The sequence below is a fragment of the Polypterus senegalus genome, chromosome 13 (assembly GCF_016835505.1).
Source record: "Polypterus senegalus isolate Bchr_013 chromosome 13, ASM1683550v1, whole genome shotgun sequence".
NCBI classification, from domain to species: Eukaryota; Metazoa; Chordata; class Cladistia; order Polypteriformes; family Polypteridae; genus Polypterus; species Polypterus senegalus.
This window is the reverse complement of record NC_053166.1, coordinates 92019143-92038266: the sequence shown is the minus strand read 5'-3', so window position 1 is coordinate 92038266 and position 19124 is coordinate 92019143. Positions and strand designations below refer to the sequence as shown.

The 19124-nt window shown below is 35.9% G+C and overlaps 1 protein-coding gene across 1 annotated transcript in view; it reads right to left on the bottom strand.

Annotated features, from left to right (window-relative positions):
- Nucleotides 1–503: 503 nt before the first annotated feature.
- haus7 (HAUS augmin-like complex, subunit 7) overlaps nt 504–19124 on the bottom strand; it is a 43867-nt gene continuing 25246 nt past the window's right edge. The window contains exons 5-10 of the mRNA XM_039774896.1: nt 17375–17469; nt 17103–17228; nt 13294–13393; nt 12533–12751; nt 10964–11075; nt 504–2890 (exon numbers count right to left, since the gene is read on the bottom strand). Coding sequence (XP_039630830.1) covers nt 2820–2890; nt 10964–11075; nt 12533–12751; nt 13294–13393; nt 17103–17228; nt 17375–17469 — 723 coding nt within the window. The 3' untranslated portion in view covers nt 504–2819. The remainder of the gene's footprint in view (nt 2891–10963; nt 11076–12532; nt 12752–13293; nt 13394–17102; nt 17229–17374; nt 17470–19124) is intronic.

Here is a 19124-nt window from a genome sequence, read left to right as displayed (position 1 = left end):
TTCTTCACTGTGACTGCTTTTTTATCATTAGCAAAGTCAGAAGTTGTTTTTTTTTTTTTAATTGTATTTTGTGTGCATTTGAAGAGAAGTTTGTCATACTTCTTCTTGAGCTTCTGTGAAAAGACACAATTATCTCCTGGGACAAATTAAGTACTGTCCATCTAGCAAGTTATATAAGGACTTCATGGATTTCTAGATCTAAAATGTGTAGCATTGGATCACATCATGTAACCTCTTAAAGTTAGAGTCTTAGCAAACTTAAATTTGATGAGGGGGGAGGTATGGAGGAGCTAATACTCCAAATATTGTTACAGATTTCTTACATAAAAATCCACTACCCATTTTTTTGTTTTTTATTTAATCTATCTATAAATATCAACAGTAGTGGCATGGAACACAGAAAAAAATGAATACATCCTTAATGACTGGTATTCTTTCACATTAGTACTGTCATTAAAATCGAAATTACAGCTGCTGAACTAAAGAAAACAAAACACCACACATTCATTAAATAGTATTTATTGTAAGCTTAAACAGAGGCATATCTAAGCAATCTGAAAAAAGCAAAATGTATTTTACTTTAAAAGTAATTACAATGAATTATATACTGCTATTATGCCATTTAAACTAATGCAACAGCTTTAAATGGATTGGAATGTTTCACACACTATTAGTAAATTCAACAAAACTTTCAAACATCTGAGCTGTAATCAATTTTAAAATATCTTAATACATGTGAGCAACAACATAAACACAACAGATTTGCAAATTTATTTTTACTTCTAGATATATACTGATCAACCCGATTCGGCTGTTGAGACACTTGCTTATAAATACTAAACCATTTAAGCTTTAATATAAAGCACCCAATACTGTAGCAAAAATTCAATTTTGCATAACACCTTTTAGAATGGACAATGCAACAACAACAAAAAAAAATTACCTCTTCCTCACTCACAGGCATGGCTTTCCACAACTACCATCATATACTCAATGATGCTAACGCTTCTATCAATAGTTGGTCTATGCTCCTTCTCTCTTAAATTTTGACTGGCAATTATTAAATATATTCCTTTTTTCTAATGTTGTTAGCTCTATGCTACCCCTACTTCCACCTACGAAATATTGGTGCAAAGTCAGGTTACTCCTTTCTAATTTTTTAATAGAATGGTAAGAGACCTTACCTTAAACATCCCACTTTAATTCCTAATCAGCAAAAATAAAGCATCTAATTCTAATTAAGAATTCCACCACTGGACATTCTCACTGCGATCAATCAGGTCCTGCTTTTGTCCAGTCTTACATCCTAACTATATGACTGCATACAGAATCTAATTCGTCCCCCCACATTATCTTTTCAAGGAGTGTTACCAGTCTGTCTACAATCAAAATCTTCCTTGATCTCTAAAACAGCATGCCTGTGTTATTCTATATTGTTGATTCATGTCATTGTGTTGAGAAACTTCTGTTTCTTTCCTTGAGATGGCATACTTGAACGCTTTCTTTCACAACCTTGCTTTATTGACTGGTTGCAGCCTGCTAATTTTTTTTCCACTTGTCAGAACTTGGGAGTTGGCCAGCTTGGTTACATGTTAGATAGCATGGGCCTTTTGACATTCAAATCTTCCCAGACTTGCTTTAACCATAGCAGTTAGTCTTTCTTCTTCTACTTTCCCCCTCAGTCAGCACTCAGGACATGTGACACCTCTCTATCTGACCCTCTTATCTCGCATTCCTTTTCGCTCAAGAAGTAACCCATCTTCACTCTGTATTCTGCAAATCATCCTACAAACATCTCCCACTAATTTCACTCTGGTCCAAATGTTCTCTCTCCAGTGGCTTCCCCTCTCTCCTAGTATATACTCAGGGATATTTATTTTGTTCCAGGAATCCCAATTATCAATTCACACAACCTAAACTACTTCATTGACTTTACCCCACCCATCCAAATGTTTTTAAATTAACATTTACTCTGCTCCATTTTGTCAAGCACCATTTTACACATTTTCTGGCAGTGCTACCTCCACACCTTCCAAACCACCTTCTCTTTGGGTACAAGTATGTCACTTTCTTGCTTTATTTCTTCTTCCGACTGTTTTGCCCCAGACCCTTCTCTTATTTGACCTCTACTCCCAATTCTTACTTAAGCAAATAGTTCAGTCTGGACCCTGTAGCTGTCATATTACTCATTGTTCCTCGATGTAAAGCCCCACAGCATTTCTCTTTTAACATTGAATTTAATTTAACCTTGAATGATCTTCAAGTTAAATCAATCAGTCATGCTTTAGTTAAGTCTATCAAGAGTTGATCTGCCTCAGCTAAGTCATTTGGACCCTTGTTGTCAGGGTGCCATTAATATTATTCTCGTCATAGCCTGCTTGCGTGGTATGATTAGCTTCCTATTTCCCTACTGTTCAATTTCCTTTAACTATACAACAGTCTTTACATTTGGCACTTCTATGCTTTGACACAGGGTTATTCACGGGATTGGATGGTACAGGGGAAGACAGACAGGTTTTGAAGTGGAGGTTTGAAGGTGCTCTTGGGCGACACTGATCCCTTCATAACTAACATGACTTCATTTTACTTGTGTACACATTTTGTTACCAAAATAAAAAATCACAAAAAAATAATTTTTTTTTTTTTCATGGAACTGTAAAGGGAGTACAACTCTAAAAAGGAAATATTTGAAACCCTTCCTTTACCTGAATCAAACATCATTTTTCATACTTGTGGTACAGCAGACTTCAGGAGTTATACCATACATTTTTAACTGATCAAAGTCCAAAGGGAATGCTTTCCTTTATTAATTTATGAATTCATTTGGAGCACCTCTGATACACAGAAAGAAATCTCTCATATTTCTTCTTCAGCTCTTCAATCTTGGAAACTAAACACAGAAAAAGATACAGAAACACATGATTTTAATGTCAATAATTAAAATAATGGAGGAAGATCTTCTAGTCTTAGTAATACTGTAATCCCAAATGAGTCTTAGCAACAGTTTAATTAATCGGTAAGCCTTACTGCTTAATTGCTTTCCACTCTTCATTAAAAGTGGAGAAGTTACAATCAATACAGTTGCATTATGTGCTTAAAAATTGTTAATGGGACACAGTACATGAAGTGAAACAAGACTGACTATTTTCTTGTATTTCATTCTATATGTTCAAACAGTAAAGGAATTAAAGTGAGTATATCATTAAAACAAACTGTAAAATCAATCAGTAACTAGAGTGAATTTGATTATAAAATAGGAATACTTTACACTAACTAAATTAATAAGTGGTTTGTCTAAAATTATATCACTTCAGTGTGCTTCACTGTTCTCATAAGTGATACTTAAGTTTTCAATATACAGAGAAGGTGGTAAAAATAAAATAGTACCCAGTAACATGACTTTACCTTATACAAAGCTAAAATTTGAGAATTAAAATTCAATATCTTGGGTGGAATAAAAAAAATAAATAAATAAATAAATAGAAAAAATGTATATATATATATATATATATATATATATATATATATATATATATATATATATATATATATATATATATATATATATATATATATATATATATATACATACACACACACACACACACACGTACTAAAATTCCAAATGTTCTATATAATTATATATATGTATATATATATTCTAAAACTCCAAATGTTCTAGAGTATTGGCAGAGATACATAAGCAGCCAAGCAGAACGAGTGAGGATCACTTTATGTTATCTCATGGTACTCCTGCCCACACAGTAGGCGATCATACTATGTTAGAAATTCTCAGTAATTTTAGTGCACTACGTTTAAAATCCATCAGTTGGGGCAGTTAAAGGTTTAAATAAAGATCTACCAAAAATCAATCTGTTAAAAAATAAGTCATCATTTTTCTTTATTTAGAAACTTTATTTTGCATATAGCAGTAATTGCTAATACAGTAAGACATTGCACCCAAGCTCTTCAAAGGCTGATCAATGCATTATTTTTTGTTTTGTCTCATGCACACTTGCAAACTGTTTACATAGCAGACATGATGGAAATCAAAAGGGTCACTGATTAGTGCTGCTATAGTTGAACTGCAAGCACAGTCATTATCTGTGCAATATTTGAATTTTATACCGTGAAAAGATGATTTTGTTTCTACTTCCACAGAGACATGCATGAGAACTAAACTGAAGTGTTATTGGTTCCTGACGTCTGCAGTCATATTGTGATTTTTTTTTTTATATTCTTTCCATTCGTGACCTTTCAAGTGGTGTAAATCAATGTCATGCTTTGTGGCTGCATATGGCTTTTAACATATTGATGCAAGTGTACAATGGAGCTAGACTTCTGTCTGATACCAAGGAAATATATGTTTTGCCTAACACTGGACTTAAAATGGTTCTAAAAGACAGACGGAAAGATTAAAAATTAAAATTGTTTACAATTGTCACAGCAGAAATATAAAGTACAAAATCAATGACATGTCATAACATATTGTGGGGCCAAATGGTCTACAATATAATAAAACAATAGCAACAACGACAACTCTCAGATTGGTGGCACATGACAGGCACAGACATGAGAAAATTCAGTGATCAACATGGCAACAGGATTAGAGTTATATGCTTGACTGCATCAATTAAGGGTGATTTAAGTGAATGTATACTGTGACACTGGATGGTGAGACTGCCTTATTTACATACTTTTGTGAGATTTGTCAAACAGGAATCATAGTAAATAGGTTTTCTGGAATATTGTGCGACACACATGTATTTGTCTGCGACAGTCTTACAGTCTTGCCTATGTAGTCTCTGGTCTGCATAAGTATCTACTTAGAATAATTCATGAGCTGCTGAACTCAGACATCCTCCACTGTTAATTTGAAGCCAGCATGTAATCCTTCCATTCATCTTCCAAACTCTCTTATATGTCACGAAGAAGTGGAAGCCTATCCCAGTAAGCACTGGGCGCAATACTGGAACAACCAGTGATCACAGCATCAGCCCACCACAGGTTCATCTCATGCACACAGGAACTAATTTAGCATTGTCAATTCTCTTAACTTTTGTATATTTGGACTGTGGAAACACATAAAGCACCAAAAGCAAACCCACACAAACACAGGGAGGACATGCTGTCCTTAGACATTGGCTTTAACATTACATTATAGTGTTGTGGTTCTCTCAGTATTGCTAGGTGAAGTCCAAACAATAGTTCAAGCATAGGCCTCTTATCTCAAGTCCAACCCCTCCACCTGTCTGTGAAGAGTTATTACTAAAAGTCTGAAGTGAAGGAATCCACCTAATGCTTAATAACGCCCACTCTCTCCCCTTCCAGTACAAGCAATACAAACATTTGCATGTATTCAAAGACGAACAATCCTATTTCAATCAAGAGTGTGAGGGGAGAAAAGTTTATATTGGCTACACTGGACACAAAGTGGACATGTGAAAGGGGCATGTACTGGAGGGGATGAGATGTAAAGGGGTCTGTGTGATGCCCTGCATGCATGCAGACTTAATAACTTACCACCAAGGACATTGATTGTCATAACCGAGGAGAGACTAGGGTAGATGAGGACATAAAGAACAAGATATGGTGCAAAAGTGTATATATTTTTAATAACAAACTAATCAGTATCCAAAAGGTACAGTGCAGAAATCTTCAAATAAATAATTCATAAAAATAGTGGAGGTTAAAATGAATTCATAAAATAGATCCAGATAAAATAGATAAAACAGTCAGAATTTGCTTCCTTTTTGTTGTTCCTCAGTGCGCCTCTCTCTGGCTCACCCACTAGGCCTTGTCAGCACGGCCATGACAGTGGAAAATATAGTCAACATTTGTCAGCCTTGATCCTTCTAGCTCTATCAGCATCCTTAGGACAATCGTTGAAACCCTCTACACTTCAACAACTCCCTCAAGAGGCTACCCACCTCACCTCAGCACTGCACTGATTACCTGAATGTGTCTCTCTTCTTCTCGTACTACTTTTCTCAGTGTCCTTTTCCCCCTCCTTCCTACTTGGAACCTTTTATCCTTGTGATTGTATGTGCTTTCCTTAACAATCCAAGGAATGTCAACAGCGGGGTTGGCTGTTCTGATTGTACTCGTACGTAAGCAAGCAGTCAGCCAATTTCTACCACATTAAAAACTCTGCGGCTGCATGGGTTTCTACCAGCACGCACCTACACCCACATAGTCACACTATTTTCAAAACCTTGCACTGCCACACTACATCATAGTATGAGGCAAAACAGCAGTTTGACAATTTCAGAAAGTCGAGTGGGAAGTTCAGCCACTAATGCTAAAGGCTCTCTTGGATGAATTTGATTAAGGAGATACATTTCAGAAAATATACCTCAAATATTTGAGCTGGCAAGTCTAGGTTTTTGCATTTCATATTTCTCCTCAATATCCAATTTGATTTTGTTTTTGAAATTCATTTTATTGACAGAAAATTATAATTTCCTTTTCAAGTCCCTTGTCAACATTTATACAAATCAGATTTCATTGGGTTAGCACTCTATTATTATTATTGTTTAGACCACTAGCCCATAAGTAGTTAAGACAGCCATCTAAACACAATCATATTAACTTAAAATTAGGTCCTTGGGGGAAAAAAACAAACTGACTGGCAAACGTATACATTTTTTTTTTCAGTTTTATTACTATTTAATTTAATATTGTTTCTTTGTATCAGTATACTGCTGCTGGAATATGTGAATTTCCCCTTGGGATTAATAAAGTATCTATCTATCTATCTATCTACAGTGGTGTGAAAAACTATTTGCCCCCTTCCTGATTTCTTATTCTTTTGCATGTTTGTCACACAAAATGTTTCTGATCATCAAACACATTTAACCATTAGTCAAATATAACACAAGTAAACACAAAATGCAGTTTTTAAATGATGGTTTTTATTATTTAGGGAGAAAAAAAAATCCAAACCTGCATGGCCCTGTGTGAAAAAGTAATTGCCCCCTGAACCTAATAACTGGTTGGGCCACCCTTTTACAGCGCTCTGGAGGAATTTTGGCCCACTCATCTTTGCAGAATTGTTGTAATTCAGCTTTATTTGAGAGTTTTCTAGCATGAACCGCCTTTTTAAGGTCATACCATAGCATCTCAATTGGATTCAGGTCAGGACTTTGACTAGGCCACTCCAAAGTCTTCATTTTGTTTTTCTTCAGCCATTCAGAGGTGGATTTGCTGGTGTGTTTTGGGTCATTGTCCTGTTGCAGCACCCAAGATCGCTTCAGCTTGAGTTGACGAACAGATGGCCGGACATTCTCCTTCAGGATTTTTTGGTAGACAGTAGAATTCATGGTTCCATCTATCACAGCAAGCCTTCCAGGTCCTGAAGCAGCAAAACAACCCCAGCCCATCACACTACCACCACCATATTTTACTGTTGGTATGATGTTCTTTTTCTGAAATGCTGTGTTCCTTTTACACCAGATGTAACGGACATTTGCCTTCAAAAAGTTCAACTTTTGTCTCATCAGTCCACAAGGCATTTTCCCAAAAGTCTTGGCAATCATTGAGATGTTTCTTAGCAAAATTGAGATGAGCCCTAATGTTCTTTTGCTTAACAGTGGTTTGCGTCTTGGAAATCTGCCATGCAGGCCGTTTTTGCCCAGTCTCTTTCTTATGGTGGAGTCGTGAACATTGACCTTAATTGAGGCAAGTGAGGCCTGCAGTTCTTTAGACGTTGTCCTGGGGTCTTTTGTGACCTATCAGATGAGTCGTCTCTGCGCTCTTGGGGTAATTTTGGTCGGCCGGCCACTCCTGGGAAGGTTCACCACTGTTCCATGTTTTTGCCATTTGTGGATAATGGCTCTCACTGTGGTTCGCTGGAGTCCCAAAGCTTTAGAAATGGCTTTATAACCTTTACCAGACTGATAGATCTCAATTACTTCTGTTCTCATTTGTTCCTGAATTTCTTTGGATCTTGGCATTATGTCTAGCTTTTGAGGTGCTTTTGGTCTACTTCTCTGTGTCAGGCAGCTCCTATTTAAGTGATTTCTTGATTGAAACAGGTGTGGCAGTAATCAGGCCTGAGGGTGGCTACGGAAACTGAACTAAGGTGTGATACACCACAGTTAGGTTATTTTTTAACAAGGGGGCAATTACTTTTTCACACAGGGCCATGTAGGTTTGGATTTTTTCTCCTAAATAATAAAACCATCATTTAAAAACTGCATTTTGTGTTTACTTGTGTTATATTTGACTAATGGTTAAATGTGTTTGATGATCAGAAACATTTTGTGTGACAAACATGCAAAAGAATAAGAAATCAGGAAGGGGGCAAATAGTTTTTCACACCACTGTATCTATCTATCTAATATAATCACACAACTGAACTAAACCGAAGTATAAAAATGATTGTAAATGTTTACTCATGATTTCTGTGTACAGTGTACTCTGTAATTTATGCAAAGAAGATAATGGTAACATTCAATCAAAGCATGATTAAGACTTTTCAGGCACAGTCTGGCTATGGAGATCCTCAAAGCAAGTCAGGAAAAAATGAGAAGGGGTTCCATTAATTGAAACATCGATATTGGAAGACAACGTTTTCTAGTGTCGCGTGCTACAGATCTGCTTATACTTTGAAATGAATTAGCTTTCAGCATTCTATCCATGTCTTAACATTCCCCTTGGGATTAATAAAGTATCTATCTAAAAATTGCTGTGTTGATGCTGTTTTGATAGATACACTTCTCCAGTATAGGGATCATTATTGGATTATTTTTACATTGTAGCTTATCATTTTGCTCCCCACTAATATGTAAAAAAAAAAAAAAAAATCACACGCATGAAAGAAAAAAAAAAAAAAAAATCAAACTGATATTTTTGAAATTGTTAGATTTTATTAATATAATGCTAACATTATTCACCATTTCGTAATGAAGCTCTTTTATTTACTATTACGTTTTTAAAACTTTGTATTAATATTTATGAAGAGAAACACTGTTGCCTAGTGCTGGAGAAGAATTCTGATCATGGCATCACAAACTAGCCAACTAAGGTACTATGCTATTCAGCTGCTGTAGCAAGAAGCCTCTCATTGAAAAGTAGCAATCAAATGAGTCAAATTCATAGGATATTTTCAAAGAAAAAAAGATAATACTTATACTTTTAGCAGAAACTGTATACACATGTACAGTATACAGTATCAACATTATAGAGTTAAATCAGTTGCATTTCTCCTGGCCAGTTGCATTTGCCAATTGTCAGTTTTGCAAAATGAAAACCAGCTGGCCTGAATCAGATTGCCGGTTCCATGAGTACCCTGTCTAGGTGTCACGAGACCTGTTTAAAGATAACCCCCTAAGAGCAGAATAATTCAGTTTATGGACCAGATACTGAGGCAGCTTTGGGGACTCCTTATCAAGGGGTCAGTGCTACAGCCTCTGCTAGTTTAAATAAAAGTAAAATAAAAAAATACATAAATAAATAAATAAATACACACACATACATACGCACACCCACACATATATAAAATCTAGAATTTGTAATCAAGTAAACAAGAGGGACTTGGACAACATACAGGCTTGCGCAGACAAAACTTAAGTAAATGTAAAGTATCACATGTATGAAGTAAAATATTCTGTTTGAATATAGAATGGGAGGTCTGAAAATGAAAAGTACACCTTAAAAAAAAAAAAAACGGACTTAGGAGTCAGAGTGAACCGACCATTATCGCCTTATAGACAGTGTTCAGAAGCGATTAAGAAGGCTAACTGAATGTTAGGTTATACAGCACAACATGTAGAGTACAAGTCAAAGAAGGTTATGTTGAACCCTTTTCAGTTTAAGCAAAAAAGATTAAGTAGAGACATGAATGAAGTGTTTAAAATTATGAAAGGAATTAGTAGAGTGGCTCGAGACTGATACTTTAAAATTAGTTCATCCAGAAAATGGGGACACAGATCATTAGGAAGTGTTTCTTCACAAAAAGGAGTATAGGCACATTATGGCCAAGTAGTGTGGCAGACAGTAGAGCGTTAGGGTCCAGCAAATTAAGTTGAACTGCTTAAATAACACTTATTATCTATTAGAACTGGCCTCAAGAAGTCATCCCCAAACAGAACAAAATGAAAAGGTTTTCCTACTTCGCACTGTCACTCCTTAAACATTAGACCAGAATAGAGTCAAAAATGTTCCAATTTCTGGCTGATGTATGCAGTTTGATTGTGTGTTTTGATTACTTCACTTCACAGCTTTGTTTTTGACTTGCTATTAACATAGCAAATTGTGGACTCACTCATTCCATATTTATAACCCATCAACACAAAGGAATCATCACATACAGAAATTACACTCTCCTTTATGTACAGGTTTACTAGCATTAGGACTTAGAACTTTGCAAAGAAAGTGTCTTGCAGACTCTACTTTGTTGTTATGTGGCAGATGCTGAAAATATAGATAAGCAATGCACACACGAGTGCCTTACATTTACATCGGGATGTTTAATGGGGTGACAGGGGCTGATCGCCATCATGGGAGGGCGTGATTGGTTCCAGTTGCCCCATTTGCTTTCTGTGGGTCATAAATTGAGATGCCATGCCCACAGAGGTATAAAAGCATAGCCTGAGCAAGACAGTGAATATCAGAGTAACAAGAAAAAAAAAATGTGAAAAGAAAGGAGGGATAAAGTAGAAGTAGGGGAATCCAAGTCAGCACGGTAAAGGGAAGCAGTCTGATGGTGTATGTATTACAGGGATTTTATACTGAAAAGCAATTAAAATACAACTTCAGAAAATGACAGGAAGACCAAATGTAACGCAAGTATATGGACTGCTTAGGTAGAAATCAAGGTAAATCTAGAAACCAGATGGAATTTCCAAATTAAAAGCAAAATAACCAAAGAAACTGTGTTTGATCAATAAGTACTGTAATTTATAATCACAAAACTAGATATTAAATCCTAAAATATCATATTATGGATTACTGAACTTACAAAGTGAGGTCATTTGGTCATTTTCCCAAAAGTCTTTCTTTTGCTGATGACCATCTACAGCAGAACAAACAACTTCTGAAACTTCAATTACTTGGGCTGTGGCTTGCAGATCCTATACAATAAAAACAGGCATTAACTGTGGTATGACCTATATAGTCCTTGTCAAATTAACAAACCAAAACAACTTTGAAAAAATAAATTGTAAACAGCAGCCTAGACAGATGGGCACTTTGTGCAGTAGCTCTTTTTGATATTAGACAAAGCTCAAACAGAAAAGAATGAGGAAAGAAATTGTCTAGAAATACCTTTCTGTGAACTTTATATGTGGCGGTGAAGATTATCAAAGCATTAACATATGGCAGTTGAATAAGAGAAAAAAAAATAGGAGTAAGAATATGCTTAAATATGCTGAAGGGTAATAAAGCAGAATATACTGTAACTATTCTAAGAATAACTGTCCAAAAAAGAGTAAGGAGCAGGCAAATATCTTAATGTATTTAATTTACATTTGTGTCAAATAAGCAGTTTTTTTTTTTTTATTAACTACTGCAGTTTAACTAGCCTAGAATAGAAAAGAAAAGAAATAAAAAGATCAACACAGAAACAAGTATCAGCAGAGGGGCTGTGAGGCATAGGCCAAATGTTTTAGGATGACCTATATTACGTAAAGACCAACTGTTTACTACATACACTTTCTTGTATTTCACACATTATAATAAATCATCAGGAACACTGCCTTAATATGAGCACTTTCAAAAATAAGGATACACAAGGTCTAGGAGTATGCTGAATCGTTTAATGTACCTGATATTCCTTGTATTCCAAAGAGGCATACATACTCTTTGTAAAGAATATATGCAATGAATACATTAATTTCTGACAACCTATAACCCTAAGTTGCTAAACTATGTTGTGTTTATCTGCCTTTCACTCTAATATTTTTTGTCACTATTAAGTACTTTTTTACATAAGTTTTTAAACATCAGGTATGAACAATATGAAATTACCTCAGCAAAATTAATTATGTTAAATGCATAGCATAAATAAGCTCATACCAATGTAAAATAGTTAAAAATTCAGTGTGAAGACTAAATGAAACTAAATTGAATTTCCAACAAAGACCATATATAATAGAGATATAAAAACTAGTATAACAAGGAAAAATTATATCCACCTTACTACCATACTAACAGATTTTACCTGTGTAAAGAAAAACTTCAAAAACAAAGAACGCATTTGGACATAAAACTGTGGCAAAATAGAAAAACACAGGTTACACTTTCCTACAAAAGAAGAAACTTCACAAATTTGCAGCTCAATGCAGTGATAAAAAGTTTTACCATTGTTTTTGTAAACTACAGCTTTTAAGCGTGCCTTTGCGACAAACCAACTGCTGGTGTCAATGATGTCCCTTTTATAATAATATTGACTTCTAAACTACTTCCTATTGGTCTCGTTATGTTTAAATTAAAACACTTCTAAGAATTTTTCATTAACGGAACGTTCTAATTTGTACTTTGGAGACTAATACATTTGAACCACTTGGCATCTGCTTCGAATTAAACATACCTGTGTACAAGCATCCAGCAGCTGATAAACAGACTGGAAGGCAACTGCACTATTGCTCATTTCTGGAGGTTCCCGATTGCAGTATTCCCGAAAATCACTAGCAAACACTTGACTGAATGCAGCCATCAGCTGAGATAAATCACAAATGGCCAGCTTCAATGCTTGGGGCAAAAACTGACTGGAGATTATACCATTAGGGTCGTCTGTCAAATATGTACACTGAAATAGAAGCAAACCATTGGGCAGAGTTATTTTTGCAGAATGTATTTTAAGCCTAAAAAAATGATCAAAGATACACTGCATCAAACTATATTTTCTAGGGAACATACATATTTTGGAAATAATTGTTTTCACCCCAAAACAGTAGACATTAATGGATGTTTCTATCTAACACTTCATACTCACATTTGCATTATTGCTATTATAATCTGAAACACTTACCCAGACTGCCACATAAAGGAAATGTTTAGGGAGAAAAAATACAGTATATAAAAAATAACCATTTGCAAAAATATAACTAATACATCTTCCAACAATAAAATTTAGACATAAAGTACATAAAGGTATTGTTAAAATAATGGTACATCAACCACTGATAGTGGGTTATTTTGCCCCATTGGGATGGCTTTGTGCCACCTACAATGGTCTTGCTTTGCACTAAGTGCTTTAATAGACACTGTCAGTTAACAACTGGTAACTGGATTAAGTGGGTAAGAAAATGGGGCAATGAATTCAGTCATAATACTTTATTTTCATATTACCTCTATTTGGATTTTCGCTAAAGCATCAGTAGTTTTTTTCAGAGTTGATGAAACTTCTTCCAGACTGAATTCTTTAGACTTCTGAGTAAGACTGCGCCATCTGAAAAGAAAATACATTTTCCAAATATACTTAGTGCAGGACGTCTTAGTTTTGATTGTTTTTATATACTGAATCAAGACTGCTGTAAAAGCACTGTATGAAAGTAAAAAAAAAAAAAAAAGTCTTCAATAAAAAGAAATAGTTTAAAAGTGTTAGTCAAATATAAAAAGTAATATTAGTGAAATTATGTTTGCAATCTTCAAACTTGGCAAATGCACAAAAATCATTCTGGAAGGTGAAGCTGAACCAGTTTGAGTGTGAAGGTGAAACTGAACTAGTTTTGAATGCTCTGCTGTCATCAAACCGGGACTGGGTTTATGTATCCAGTATATAAAATAGGCCGACTACAATCTGCTAATGTGCCCAAATGACATTGAAAGTTAATTTTATTTATTTATTTAAACGCATGTGATATAGAAATCCAGCAGTGTTTCCCAACCTTTGTGGGTTCACGGCCCATTTTAACTTTAAGTTCACTAATGACTCACAAACAGCAATCATGGTCTAAAACTGGGTTTGGGAGGTTAAAACAACTGCGAGTAGAAAAGCAGTGTTTCTCCTTAGTGAAACAAATATGGTTATAGACATGGAAAATATATCCCAGGACTGTCAAAAGCTTTGGTGGACGGGGAGGGAGGGGGTGGTTTTAATCACATCTTAGCAGGTAAAAATGCCATTTTTTTCCCTCGTGTGGTTGCTACCCAGTGACGGCCACATCGGTAACAAGCCCATTTTCCGATTTTGTTATAAAATTTCATTGTGCTTTGATCACAGTATATAGTACATGAGGTATTGCCGTTGTCATGCTCATTTTCACATTTTTTATTACAAAAATCTAAATATTATATAACAATACACAAAGAACTTAATGGCCAATGACAAAAGCATCTTAGGAAACCTTTACAGGAAGAACCTGGAACACACACAGTGGTAAAGTACAAAAATGATAAATCTCCAGTTTTATCTGTAAAATGCACAGGCTTCATTATCTGTGCTTCCACCATCAGCATGTCCAGTTACATCTTTTTATTTTATTTGTACTTTAAAAGCACAGTAAAGCAACAGGCTCAAGTACACCTCTATTTTTTTTTGGTTAACATTTTGAGAAGCCTGTGGCCATCATGTTTTTTTTGAATGGGTAAGACTGTCCACCAGGGCCATGTCATAGGACCAAAAGTGCTTGAATAGTTTGCAAGTAGTTGCTTGCCCAAAACTAAAAACCAAAACCAAAAAAAAAAACACACACAAATTGCCCTGTGTATGCCCAGCATTACAGTAAGCATGCGTGAAACTTCTGTGCATGGCTGTTATAGCTGTGTGAGGTCACACTGGCCTCGCAAAACATCATGGGACACTTCACTATTTTTTACTGATGTTTACCTGCTGGGGCCTCAACAGTTCAGTGTAATGTTGCTGATTAAGAGTATATTCATAGGGGAATGCTTTATCAACAACTCCACTGTTTTGATATTCAATTCAATGTGTGGCGTTTGTTTTATTAAATCTTAACATGACTGGTTAAGATTGTCATGAAAGAAACAAAAAGACCTGCCACTTAGTAGTATGCCATTTAATTGAATCAAAGTTCACTCCCTATATTTTAAAGAGGCATACATATTCACTGTAAAGTACATTAACTGGCCACTTTATTAGTTATACCTGTTCAACTGTTTGTTAATGCAAATATCTAATCAGCCAATCACATGCCAGCAACTCAATGCATTTAGGCATGTTGAAATCCTCAAGACTACCTGCTGAATTTCAAACCAAGCCTCATAATGGGGAAGAAAGGCGATTTAAGCGACTTTGAATGTGACATGGTTGCTGGTGACAGACAGGCTGGTCTGAGTATTTCAGAAACTGCTGATCTGCTTGGATTTTTCACACACAAGCATTCCTACGGTTTAAGGGAATGGTCCAAAAAGGGAGAATAACTAGTGAGCAGCAGTCTAGGCGAAGAGGTCAAAGGACACTGGTTAGATTGGTTCAAAGAGACAGAAAGGCAACAGTAACTCAAACAACCACTCATTACAACTGAGGCATGCAGAAGAGCATCTCTGAATGCACAACACATTGAACCTTGAAGAAGATGGGTTACAGCACCAGAGACCACACTGGGTGGCAATCCTGTCAGCTAAGGACAGGCAACTGAGGCTACAATTCACACAGTTTCACCAAAATTGGATAACAGAAGATTGGAAAAACATTGCCTGGTCTGAGGAGTCTCGATTTCTGCTGTGAGATCCAGATAGCTGGGTCAGAAATAGGAGTCAACAAAATGAAACCATGGATTCTTCCTGCCTTGTATGAATGGTAATGGTGGTGTAATGGTGTGGAGGATATTTTCTTGGCATACTTTGGGACTCTTAGTACCAACTGCACATCATTTAAATGCCACAGCCTGCCTGCCTGAATATTACTGCGGACTATATCCATCACTTTATGACTGCAGTGTACCCATCTTCTGATGGATACTTCTAGCAGGTTAATGCACCATTTCATAAAGCTTAAATCATCTCAGACTGGTTTTTTGAACATGACAATGACTTCACTGTACTCAAATGGCTTCCACAGTCACCTGAGGTGCTCTATTGGTTTGAGATCTGGTATGTGCTGGAATGGGAGATTCGCATTATGGACAAGTGGCCAACAAAACTGCAGCAAATGTGCTTTTATATCATGCCAATGTGGACCAAAATCCCTGGGGAATGTTTCCAGCACCTTGTTGTATCTATGCCATGAAAAATTATATTAGTTCTGAAGGCAAAAGGGGATCCAATGCGGTATAAGCAAGGTGTACGTACCCCTAATAAAGTGGGCAGTGAGTGCATATATGCAATGAATACAGTCACTTTGACAACTTATATCTAGATAAACACATTCTCTGAAAACATTTTGATTTAAAGTTCTGATCTATGCTGTGTCTGCCTTTAATGTGTTTAAAGGATTACTCCAAGCATTTGCTTTTATCACTACTAAGGGCTTTTTATATAGATGTTTTTAAACATTAGATTACAGTGACATGAAATGGTCTTAGAAAAACTAATTCTGTATTAAATGCCCAGCAGAAATATGAAATGACATCAGTCTAAAATACAAAAAAGGCAACTTGTATTTGGGCAAATTGGGACAACGTACTTACAAAATATAAAAGCACAGTAAACAGAAGTATCAAGATGTGGTACATACAAAGAAAACTTGGATTATGTGGGAGTTTCTAAAAGAAAGTGGTACTTCATGATTATTTCTCAGTAGCATATTTTTTAAAGTTACGGGGAGTCTGCTCGCTTGCATTTCATTCTTGCATACTTACCCATCATGAACCACAAGTGGTCAGTTACTGGACATCCCAGAGATCTAAGCTAGTCTGTATTGATTTGTCTGGTGTCTCAGAGTCTGACAAAACCTGAACAATTATTACCCTATCCTCTGTTAGAATCACTTTCATCAAGAGACATACCATAGCAGAAAATAACATACAACACATGTAAACAGACAAATGCCCTATAATGTCAGATACTTGCAAAGAACAACTGTATATGTATGCAACCAAAATGTGTGAGACAAATGTAGAATTGTCCCTTTAAGAATCAATATAGAGATGTCTGCTTGATTGTACCCAATTAAAGACTTTGTGCTTGGCTATAAAAAAAAAAAATGTAAAAAAGTGTTTTGTCACATTGACTATTAAGAAATGTAGTGTTTTTACTTTTTGCTTCCAGAATCCTTTTTCTTAATTATTTCTGCTATGTGAGCTGGCCATGGGTTGCAAACAGGGCTCAAAAGAGATGGTAGATACGGATTTGAGAAGAGTTCCTTCAGAAGCTGCTCATTTCTGTAGGCAGAACACAGACAAAAACAAACAGGTGAAAAGATAAAATTTTTGGGGATGAAGAAAAAAAAAGGACACAATTGCATTTATTGAAAGGAAGATGCAATGTATACAATACTCCTGAGAGTGCAAGTCAATTTTATACTTACCCAAAGGACACAGAAAAGTCTTCAAATCTCTCACTTTCTAATATACTAACAAGCTGTCCCAGAAAAGCTAGCTGACGTTTTGGGCTTGCACAACCCTAAAAAAATTAATAGAGTAGACAACAGCTATTCATTAGAAGCTGAGATATTAGGACATATTAGGCAGTCTTACCGAAAGCAGAAATAAGTCAATATGTACCTGTAGTATTTTAGTGAGAATACCATTTTACCCTTTGTACTTTCAACATTGCTTTCCATTTTGTATTCGGTACAACAGAGAGTGTACAGCAGAAGTATTGAGGAAAATCTCAATACAATGCATAAAAGATGTAATATTATGAAGGGATGCCTACAGGCAGAGGCTGTAATCTTTGTTATTACAAATTGTACAAGCAGAATTAAAGAAGCTGATATAGTCTACATATAGATAATGGCAATGTTGATGTTTTTGTGGCAACGGTGACAGCAAAGGAGAGGTGCAGGGAAGAAATTTCAGTGGTCACCCATTTTAACTTCAAAAGGTGGGCTTCTAACCATGTAGTTTAATGTGTATGCAAGCTTTGTGGGAAGAATTATGCTTCATGTGAGTGACATGTGGCCAACAACGACAGAATATGGAGCAAATTTGTAAAGAACAGAAAAGTGAATGATCAGTGTCATGAAATGAGCAGACAAATTGCAACTTAAGAGATGTGATGTGGATGCAATGGATGTTTTGCTAAGAAGAAAGAGACTAAGGCAATTTGGACATGTGCAGTGACAGGCAGAAAATAACAGAGTCGAGAAGTGCTCTATGTTTGAATAAGAATTTGTTCTCTTTTGTATGAAATTAAACTACATAATGGCAGTAACTACTTACATACACTACTTAATTGTATTTCTTGATTTACTGTGGTTTCACAAATAGATGTATAATCCCATGTTCTGTATATAAATACAGAATTGTGTTAATTTATTTTATAACAAACATATACACACACACATATATACATACAATATATAATATATACAATATATATCTATACTAATAAAAGGCAAAGCCCTGACTGACTGACTGACTCACTCACTCACTCACACACTCACTCACTAATTCTCCAACTTCCCGTGTAGGTGGAAGGCTGAAATTTGGCAGGCTCATTCCTTACAGCTTACTTACAAATGTTAGGCAGGTTTAATTTCAAAATTCTACACGTAACGGTCATAACTTGAACCTACTTTCAACCATATATATGGCCATAGCCGACGGCTCGGTTGCCGTGTGAGGCGTGATGATGCGGGACGCAAGTACCCAGAGAACAAGGAAGAACTCCAAAGAGCGCTGAACAAAAAAACGCATTACACAATTGAAAAGGCAGCAAAAGAATATGAAGCAAGTGACAAGCATATTCATGGGTGCAACTACTTCGGAAACAAAGCACGGTGTTAACCTAAAGTTTAAATTAAGTTCACAGACAGGCTGCCGCTGGCATTTGTCATGCCCACGACGCATACCATATTCGCGAGATACAAGTTTAATGAGAAGACGCAGGGTTTAAATGAGACTTCTGATCACTTTGTAACAGAGTTTAAATTGCTGGTATGCCAGGTCTGAGCTAACATTAAATAAGGCCGTGGACATCGCGAGATTGCCCGAGATAGCACAAGCACAGCTGAAAAACTTCGATGCATGTACTCAGAGCGGCTAACGTGAACCGACTTTGCAGGACTAGGAGACGTTAAATTAAGTTCATACACACGCTACCGCTAAATATTC